At 24.0% G+C, this 11,421-nt stretch overlaps 1 protein-coding gene across 1 annotated transcript; it reads left to right on the plus strand.

The window, feature by feature from the left end:
• Nucleotides 1-2,053: 2,053 nt before the first annotated feature.
• LOC145847834 (complement factor H-like) lies at nucleotides 2,054-8,452 on the plus strand (the record flags this gene model as incomplete). Its single annotated transcript, XM_082953737.1, has 6 exons — nucleotides 2,054-2,218; nucleotides 2,784-2,951; nucleotides 3,005-3,184; nucleotides 6,512-6,679; nucleotides 7,036-7,200; nucleotides 8,319-8,452. Coding segments are annotated over 6 exons (980 nt in total), but the record flags the coding sequence as incomplete, so codon positions are not given.
• Between the last annotated feature and the right edge of the window lie 2,969 nt (nucleotides 8,453-11,421).

Genomic DNA, 11,421 nt, shown 5'->3' on the forward strand with positions numbered 1-11,421 from the left:
AAACTGTTTTTTAAACTAGTAGTTAGAAATAAACTGCACCTTTTTAGCTAGTATTAAAGGTATAAGTTTGTTTTACTATGTTGTGATAATTTGTTTTTCCACATACTGTAATTTATTTTTCTTTTAAAATTGCAGCTAAATTCACTACTATTAAAATAAATTATGACTTTTGTGCTTTAATATAGTTTTTAAAAACATATTTGTTTGCTATATTTGAAAAAAATATACAGTATTAATCTTTTATAAGTTTTGATTAAAAGTTCCAATATTTAAAAGAACATTTATAGATATTTTTAAAATGTGTTCTATAGCTTTCTTTAGTATATTCCATATTTAAAACCGTAATTAACTAATTTTAAGAAAATGATTAAAAAAGTATTAAAGTAGTGGCAACTAATCCTTAATTTTTATAACAAATATTTTTACAATCTTCTTTTTTACTTTTAATGATTGTTTTAATATTTTTATTTTATTACTTTATTTATTTATTTTATTATTTTGAAGGAATAAAAACCATTAAGTTTGAATTATTATTTTTTAGTTATTTAGAGGTAAAAGTAATGAAACATGTCTATATTAATGAAGCTAAAAAGTAATAGCTTTAAAGATTACTAGAACATATCAAAATTTATAAACATAAACACATAAAAATTTTCCCGCTAAAATTTAACTAAAAGCTTTCTTAGATTAAGGTAACAAAATAAATTATAACGATGAACAAAACACTAAAGTTATTAAAAAAAATTTTGTTAATTTGGCTGTTAATGTTAAAAAATTCTTAGTTATTTACATCATTTATCTGTATTCAAGTATTTTCTACATTTTAGAGAATGCAAATAAACACAATTTTATTACTAAAACACTTATGGAGTTTACACATATGTGTAAAAAACTATTCAAAACAAACAACTTAAACTTTTTATGTTATGAAAACATTATTTATTATAAAGCCTATTTCTTAAATGAGTTTCTTTTTCTTATATTAAGCTTATCCATATTAACAACTGTAAACTTATGAATATAAGATTTTTAATATTTACACGCTTTTAAGGAACTTAAATGTTAACCTATCTGTATCTTACAAATTGCTTTTTTTTAAATTAAACAATTCAGAATCAAAATGGTTTTTTTTAGTTGATTTCCTATAATTTCGTTTCAAAAACAAGTATAGCTTAAGTTTTGTTTGTTTAACAGTTACTGTAACACACTAGTTTAACACCGAAGTTCTAAAATAAAAATTAACAAAAACAAAATGTTTTTACTGTTAATATTGTGGCAGTATAGTTTTAGCAGTAAAATTATTTAGTTTTTAACGAACAATAAACAACGTAAAATTTTGGTAATTTTTTTTATATTTTTCTCCTTATATTTATTTATTTTACTTGCACGATATGTTAAATTAAAGGTTTAGAATAGACAGTAATTTTAAGTATTTTTAGTTTAGTTATGTTGTTACAATTAAAAAAAAAAAGTTATGTTAAAATTTAAAGTAAAACTATTTAACAAATATTATAAGCTACCGATACTTTTAATATTCATGGAAGTTAAAGTACTTGGAAGTTTTTCAGCTATATAATGTTTTTGTACTATATATTTAAAAACAAGTTTTAAATGTTAGCATTTTCTGTATTTATACCTAAAGAAGTTATAGGAACTTAAAAATTATATTTTCTCATTTATAGAATTATTTTTCGTCAAAAGTTTTTTATCATTTTCTTTTGATTTATTAAAAACTGATTACGTTTATACACGTTGTTTTGTAAATATTGACGGAGTTTTTTTATTTCGATGAACTAATTATTCACTGCAAAAAAATTTTAATCTTGAAAGAACATTAAAGTAAATTAAATTATATAATTGAGTTAGTATGCTGGAAATACATTTAACTCGTTCTGTTAGCTATAACTTTTGGAAACAGACTACTACTGCTCAACTAATTAAAATTTCATAAGTATTTTATGAAGTTAAAGAAGTTTCAAAGCTAGCCTGGTTTTATCTATATAATAAGTGTTATTAAATGAAATGTTACCAAACTATCGTTTTTACTTTACAGATTGTGATTCCGCGAATTTAATTAATGGTTATCCGGAACAAAAAATAACCAAACATCAGTCAAAAGTCACCTACAAGTGCAACAAAGGTTTTTCAGCTTCAAAAAAGCTTGAGTTTTATTGCATAGATGGGTACATCGATCTTGGGTCAGCTAAATGCTACAAAGGTATTATGATTTTGTTTAAATATATTCGTAGATAGAACACAAATTCATAGATATTATGAAAAAAATTCATAGATAGAACATAAAAACATTATGATTCTTTTTCTGTACAAAGTTAAGTAAAAAAAGTAATTAAAAGCGAACAATTTTTGTCACTTGCAAAACCAAATAGTCCCTAATAGAGTATTAAACATAAAAAAATGTTTGTTCACTAGTCTTATATAAAAGTTAATGTGTATCAGTTTAGCAACTTATAAAACCTTGTTTATTAAAAAGTAAGTAAAATTAACTAAGCAAATGTTGTAAAATTTTTGTTAAAATTTTTTCAAAATATTAGTTGTAACATTTTATATAATAATGTAGAATTATATTTGCACTATACGTATTTTTTTATTTTTTTAATACATATAATATTAAATAATAAAATTTTCATCATTTTTAATTTTTATATTAGGTAGTACATAATGTGGTATAAATTTTAGTTATGAATGAAAAATACCAAAGCAAGTGGATTTTTTTTTTAATGTTTATCTGTTTTTAATAAAAAATATAAAACTTTAATAAACAGACTGCACAGCCCCGTCAATAGATAATGCGAACCCAAACAGACAAATAATCAGGCACCGATCGAATGTCACTTACCACTGCATATGGGGTTACGGCTCCCACAAAAAACTGTCGTTTGCGTGTAACAACGGAAACTCAACATTGACACAACTCAGTTCTGTATCCGTTAGTTTTGCTAGTTTAACATTAACATTTTTTCTTAATTGATTTATTTAAATTTAGAAACTTATTGCGATTTGACAAAAGTGCGAAACGTCAAGTTTGGCGACCGTCTTGTTCTTAACAACTCTTTCACGGAAGTTTTGTGTCCTGTTGGCTTCTCCAACCCATTTCCACACAGGAAGTGCGTAAATTCAAAACTGGTACCAAATAATGAAACAGCCACATTCAACTGCTTTAAAGGTAAACAAAGCAAATTGTTTATAAAGTAGTGCGATAATTTTTTTTAACTGTAATATAACCTGTTACGTCATAAAAGACAAGTTTTATCATTAGATCATGCTTTTAAATGAAAAAATAAAGAAGAAAAGTAAAACTTTAATGATACTCATAAATCGTTTCAAAAAATTATAGAAAATCGGTTTATGTTTGATATAAAAGAAACACTATTTTTAAGGTGTTTATTTCAATTATCAAGTCTTCTTTAGAATAAACTTTAATTAACTTAAAAGTTTTAGCTAGAAACAATTAAAACAAATCGTAGATTGCGATGCACCTGAGTTAGCTAATGCTTCTTTCGATAAAAAGAAATAAAACACCAGTCGAAAGCTTATTATTTTTGCAATGATGGGTTCTCTTCTTTTGATAGATTATCATTTTCCTGTGAAAATGGGAATATTAGCCTTGGGTCGGCCAGGTGTTACCGAGGTAATAAAAAGACAACTTAAAAATAAAAAGAGGTTTTGTATCATACTTGAAAAGGGCTAAAAAATTCAATTCTTAATGTAAAGTAATTAGTGAAATGCTTTTGAAAATATGAATTTTAATTACGTTTGTACAAGAGTTTTAAAACGTTTTTTAATTCGAAGAAGAAAATTTATAAGAAAAAAGTTGACAAGTATTGCTATTTTCGTTAATAACATATACTTTAGAATTAGAAGCTTAAATATTCATTTTATTTTCGTTTCCATATCAAAGTAGACACCGATAACTTTTAATTAGTTGTTGTTTAAGTACTATTTAATGAATACCTTTTACTAACTATCACATCTTTTTACAGATTGTGTAGCCCCTAAGTTAACCAATGCTATTTCACACCAAACAAATGTAAAACATAAATCACAATTGTCTTATTTTTGCAACAAAGGATTTACAACATTGAGCAAATTATCATTTATTTGTAGCGACGGAAAAATTAATCTTGGATCAGCTAAATGTTATCAAGGTTATAAAAAAAAATTTAAATAAAGATTTTAATGAAATCATTTAGAAATTAACAAATTTTTAACAGATCGAAGTTTGTTAACACTTTTACAAATAGAAATAGTTGCGTCTTATTAGCTTAAAACGGGGTTTTCCAAAGTGGGCCATGACAGATATTTAGGAGGCCATAAGGTCATAATTTAAAGCTTACACTAGATATTCTGCAGTTGCAGATGAAGAGCAAAAAAAAGAAGAAAAAAGGTTTTTAATCATAGTTTTTTGAGTAGTCTTGTTGGAGGGGGCCACAGCTTTTTTAACTTCTGAAAAGGGGGTCTTTTGTAAAAAAGTTTAAGAAACCCTGGTTTAAAATGTTTAAATTGGATTTGTCTTTAAAGATTTTTTTTGTTTATAGTACCAATTATAAACTCTTCAGTAAACAGCTTTTTTAATTTCTTTAAATGGGCCTTTTGAAAAAAAAATTGGGAAACCCTGGTATAAAAGGTTAAAATTGGATTTGTCTTTAAAGCTTTTTTTGTTTATTAATTACATTTTTTTATCTTTCAGATTGCATTGCTCCTAACTTACCTAATGCTATAACAGATAATACGATTATAAAACACCAGTCAAAAGTTTCTTATATTTGCATTAAAGGGTTTACAGCTTTAAACAAGTTATCATTTTATTGTTTAGATGGAAACATTAATCTTGGATTAGCTAAATGTTATAAAGGTTAAAATAAATAAATTAAAGTAAATGTTTTAGTTAAATTATTTAGGAATTGATAGTTTTTTAATAAGTTGAAGTTTTTTATTACTTTTACAAATAAAAATAGTTGCGTACTTATTAGCGTTAATGGTTTATATTTAATTTAGTTTTAAAGCTTTTTTTTTCATTTAGATTTTATATATGTTAAAAAGAACTAAAAGATTACCATATATACTTTAACATTATTACTTATAATACTTGAACAATCGCAATTTTTAATCTTTCAGATTGTATAGCTCCTGAATTACCCAATGCAATATCAGATCAAACAAATGTAAAACACCAGTCAAAAGTTTCTTATATTTGCATTAAAGGGTTTACAGCTATAAACAAATTATCTTTTTATTGTTCAGATGGAATAATTAATCTTGGATCAGCTAAATGTTATAGAGGTAAAAACAATTTTACGATTTAGACTTAAACAATTTAATGCAGTTATTTTAATAATAAAACTTTTTTTAGTCGGCTTAACTTCGATATAAACTTTATAAACAAAAAATTTGAAAATTTACTACCTTTTATAATTTAAATTGGATTAGCTCTTAAAAATATCTTGATTACAATATGCATGATCAAACATATTCAAAAACTCTTGTATTTAGTTAAAATTTATTTTAACTTTGTATGAATTACAATTATTTGCTTTCAGATTGTATAACTCCTGACTTACCAAATGCTATCCCAGATAATACGGTTATAAAACACCAATCAAAAGTTTCTTATACTTGCAACAAAGGATTTACAGCTTTAAACAAATTATAATTTTATTGTTCAGATTGAATAATTGATCTTGGATCAGCTAAATGTTATCAAGGTCATAAAAAATAAAAAAATAAAGTAAAAAAATTAATGAAAATGTTTAGGAGTTGACAACTTTTTAATAAGTTGAAATTTGCTATTACTTTTACAAATAAAAATAGTTGCGTACCTATTAGAGTTTACATTTTATTTACTTTTGAATCTTTTTTATTTTATATAGATTTTACATATGTTGAAACAAATTAAACGATTACCATGTACACTTGAACACTTTTTTATTTGTATTAATTACAATTATTTGCTTTCAGATTGCATTGCTCCTGACTTACCAAATGCTATACCAGATAATACGATTATAAAACACCTATCAAAAGTTTCTTATACTTGCAATAAAGGATTTACAGCTTTAAAAAAGTTATCTTTTCATTGTTCAGACGGAAAAATTAATCTTGGATCAGCTAAATGTTATCGAGGTTGTAAAAGTTTTTAAAACGAAGTAATTAAATGACAATTGAAGTTACAACAATTCTTGCTCAAATATTTACAATTATTAAAGATAAAAAAAAATCATACCTCTAAAAAAAGTTTGAACGTAATAAAAAACTGAAAAAAATTGAATATTCTTTTGAACTTATGTTGCTAACAAAAAATTTTGATATATAACTCAAAGTAACTAAAAACCTCTAAAATTATATTTATAAATTGTTTTTGACATATTTAAAATGACGTGCACCCAATTTAGTTATAAAAGTTTAATTTTATTGTTTAAAGAAACAAAATTACTCGTATTATATGCTTTATGGGTTTACTATATTATATTACCACTTTAATAACAAATTTCAGATTGTAGAGTTCCAAACTTACCCAATGCTATCTCAGATAAGAAGACAAATGTAAAACATAAATCAAAAGTCTCTTATTTTTGCAACAAAGGATTTACAACATTGAATAAATTATCATTTATTTGTAGCAACGGAATACTTGATATCGGATCAGCTAAATGTTATCAAGGTATACAAATAGTTTACAGTGTTGTTAGAAAATATCTCTTAAAACTGAAAAACTTTCAAAATTTGGTATTTTGGATGAGTTAATTACAAAGTGAAATAATCTTTAACACAGAATTTAAACCTTAAGAAACAACACTAAACTTAAATTGATTTTTCTAAATTATTAATTAAACGTATTATATATTTGCTTACTTAAACTAAACAGGTTTAACAGTTTATCATCGCATTAGCTAAGGGAATTGAGATAAACCTCTAAGCTAAGCAAATAATTAAACTTCAATACTTTTAGTTGCAGTAACAAACTTACTTGCTTGTTATATAGCTAATATTTTACTTGCGTGATTTCTACTCAAACAGATTGTGAAGTTCCCGATTTGAACAATGCTGCTCCCGATAAGACAACAGTTAAGCACAAATCGAGAGTTGTATACAAATGTAGAAGTGGATTTACACCTTCGAGAAAACTATCATTTTTCTGTTCAGATGGAACTGTAGATCTGAAATCGGCTAGCTGTTATCAAGGTATCGATCATAATAACGTATTCAAAAAACTTTTGCAACTCATTTTTATAATAAAACAATATTATTTTTGTTAAACCTTTACTTTAAAAACCTCTTACAGTGCTAAAGAAGGTTTTTAAATTTTTTAAATCATCGTGACGCTGTAAAGATACTTGGTTTACATAAAAATTAATTTTTTTAATATTTTTTTGATTTTAGCAGCCATTTCTAACACAGAGTTTATAACAGTTCCAATAAAAACTACTACTACGACTAAAATAAAGACAACTACGTCTCCGCTGAAACTAACAAAAAATAAATCGATCACTGAAAAAAACAAAGAAACAACAACTGAAAAAGGTTGCTAGTTTATATTTTTGTTAAAAGTTGTTATCATATTTTTGTTTTAAGTTTCAGTACTGTTTTAAAATATAAGTTTTTATTCAATAAATGTTCAGAGCAAAGTTTTAATGCCTAGAAAATTTTGATAAAAAACTTTTAAAATTTACGTATATTTTCGTTGAAGTTTCAAAGCATGTGTTTAACCATGGTAAAACGTTTAAACTGTGACTATTAAAATATTTTTTTACATGTACTTATTTTTTAACACTTTAGACTAAAAAAAAGGATTACTGTTTTTCTTGTAAGATTAAGTTTGCTTAAATTTGCGCTTTGAATGTTAAATACCTTAAGTAAACTAAATAAAACTTCAAAAACTACTAGTTTTAGAAAAAATATGAAGTTGAGCTTTTTCTTTATAAAAGCTAATTATATTTAATTTAAAGTCGAATGAAGGTTTTATATATTAGTTGAAGTAAAATAAGCTTATAACGTAAGTAAATATATGTAAAATAACGTAGCTCACTTATTTAACTTTTTGATTTATATAATAAAACACAAACATATAAGTCTTTTAAAAGTGGTTAAGCAAACGTTTTCTATTAGTTAGTACGCAATGAAATATTATTAAAGTTTAGTTGCTTATTTAAGAAGGTAGTTTCTAATGTAACAAGTTAGGACACAGTAAAATATATTAAACGGACATATTGATCGTTATTGCTTAAACTTGAAAATGTTAAATTAAAACATTATATTTTAATAAAATACAAGCAATTACAGACTAGAGTTATAAATTTCAGGTTGCAATCCACATTGTATATATGATGGAATATGTCATCCTAAATCATGGTATTATGACTCTTATTGCTATATAGAAGGAAAAGACAATGGAGAACAAAAATACGCTGGTTGTGATGATGATTGCAAAAAATAAAAATTTAAATTTATGTGAGCCATAATTTTCAATTCAACTATCAAACACTAATAATTTAAAATTGAGCAAACTAAATTGCAAAAGCGAAAATTTACATCAATCTAAAACTTTTTCTAAGCAATTAAATAATTTTTATACGTAATAACTGATTTTATCAACAAAAATCTGTAACAGACGCAAGTTTGAAAATAATCAAACCAATAAACTACACGTTTTAAACGTATATTTGATAAAAATGTAGATAAATGGGAAACAAGTTATCAAAAAATAAGTACTTTCAATTTTTTTTTTAATAAATTTAAAGTTTATAAGCAGCTTTTATTATTTTATTAATATTAAACAAAAAAATCCCTAAACTTCAAACCAACAAGTTTAAAGGCTTACTAGACAAAATAAAGTAAACTTTTATTCAAAGTAAGTTATCAAACAAGTAAAATTATGAGATAACTTGCTATACGAACGAAATTTTTATTTTCATAAACTTGTTTGGAAAGCCTATATCTTAAACTCGTGTGTGATTTTTTAATCAAATAAATAAACTTGTTTTTTTAGAAATTTATAGTTATGGAATATTTAATATAAAAAAAGCGATATACTATGTAAACAATTAAGCTTTTAACTCTTAGAGGTTTTGGTTTGAGTATCAAGTAATACTTTTTGTACATAAAACTGTTCGTTTTTTTGCTATTTTTAAAAGGTCGATAAATATAATAAAATGTCCGATTGTAATATATTATCCTATACCAAGCGAAACTATAAAAAGTCTGTAAATAAATGAACTGAAATTAGTTGACACTATGGTTAATAATAAAATAGTCCACAATATGAGTTGAATATATTTCAAATATTGTTTAAATTTTTTTTATAACTACACATTTAAATAGTATTGGTTACAAACGTTTAGAATTTTTATAATTTCTGTTTACATAACTATCTAAAAAAATAATGACAATGCTTAAAAAATCAATAATTAGTTTTATAGCTGTTAATATATGTTTTGTTTTTAGACAAGATGACTAAAAACTTTTTTGACTAGTATTTTAAGCTTTTTTAATTTCGACAACTAGCGTTACTATATCAACATTGTAAGGCAAATCCTATGAATTATAAAAAATAAAAAGTGACTTTGATAAACATTTTGTTCTTTTCAGGTCATTATTGGAACGGCTGAGACATTAGAGGATTTACTCAGATGCAATCGTTTCGTACATTGCTATTACAATGTGAACTTCAACTTTTCAAGTCTTATCAAGCAGAATACTGAAATTTCGAATATTGAATAAAGGGGATTTCGTAACACAAGTACACAGTTGAGTCTGTTGTCCTCAAGTTGTGGAAAAAAAGTATCACTAAATTGGTTTGATTCATATTAGAAAGATTGAAAGTACTTGGATGATATTTAGTATAAAAAACATTTTATTAATACCTGTATAAAGTTCTTCGTTATACTTAATAAATACAGAAAAATCATCAATGTAAATGTTAACTATAAAACATTTGTATATTGTTGCTTTTTACAAAGCGATTTTATAATACAAATAGATTATCAATTTTTATTATACTAAATTTTAAATTTCTTGTAAATTTTTTGAAAATAATTTTACGTTTGGTTAAGTATTTAGTTCATCTCTTATATACTCTGAAGAAGAATACAATGTTAATTTGTTGCAAATCAAAAAATTAAATAGTTTTCGCTTTTTTATTTATACGTGCTAAATTATATTAAGTGCATTTTATACAAAACTAATATACTGAATACTTGAAAAATTGTTTAAACTGAAACTAGCTACACTGTAATGTTTAAGTAAACTAAATGTTTTATAAATAAGTATATTAAATTAGAAATTTTACCGAGCATTAAGTTTAGTAAAAAATATTCATTACCGAATGTAAAAAACGAAACATTTTAAAAAGATGTCATAAAATAAAACTTAGGACTAAATGCCTTAAAAACTTAACAAATTGATAACATTTTTCCAAATTTTTAAATGTTTAGTAATCTACAACATAACTTATTACCAGCTGCAATTTACTATTTTTAAAATAAAAAGTAACATAAAAAGAATAATTTTGATATAAACCTTGTCAGTTATACAGAACATAAGTATTATAATAATAGTTTAAATGTTATGTGTAACAATATACTAAATGTTAGCATAAACTTTCACAAGAATAGTGTTAGAAAATTAAAATTATAAAGTAAATATTAAGATTTTCTAGACTTTTACAATCTAGAAATCAAATTAAAACCAAATAAACAATTACAAAGTTTTTTGTTTTAATTCGTCTACGAAATCACTATTGATGTAAAATTTTGGAACAAAGTGCTACATTTTTATCAAAATAATTTATTGTTAACTGGTTCCCCTTTTACTAAAATGAAAAGAAAATTAAAAACTTTTATTTCTTTTATATTATTTTTTAAGCTTAACCACGATTTAAAGTCTTAAACAATAAGGTATTACAGCTATAACACACTTATTCATATTGTTTTATAATGTTTCTAATTGTTTTTAAACATAAATTAATTGCATACTATCAAAATCCATCCACGTTCAAAATCAACCCGATTTTTTAAATACTTTCTTTATTAATTTATTTTATTATTTTTTGAATTTTTAAAATTTATGTTTCATCTATTTTTCACTATCACTATTACCCCTAACCCTTACCCTCGATCGGTAAACAGTTCTCGAATTTGACTGGGTGGATTTTGAACGTGTCCCCAAATAGTATAAAGGAGAATCAGTAATATGTAAACTAACAAAAACTAATTCAAGTGATTTTAAAAGATGAACTAATTAAATTTTTAAGTTGATAGTTTTAATAATTAATGAATGCATAAGTTTTCTATTAGAGGAGACCTATTTGAAATACACATTAGTAATTTTTGAATAAAATGAATAAAGTAAATGACTGTAAAAGTTCTGGCAAGCTTAAGTACATGCTAATAAAAAGTTTACTTAAAT

The sequence above is a fragment of the Thalia democratica genome, unplaced genomic scaffold, assembly GCF_965202585.1.
Source record: "Thalia democratica unplaced genomic scaffold, ktThaDemo2.hap1.1 HAP1_SCAFFOLD_1126, whole genome shotgun sequence".
Taxonomy (NCBI): Eukaryota; Metazoa; Chordata; class Thaliacea; order Salpida; family Salpidae; genus Thalia; species Thalia democratica.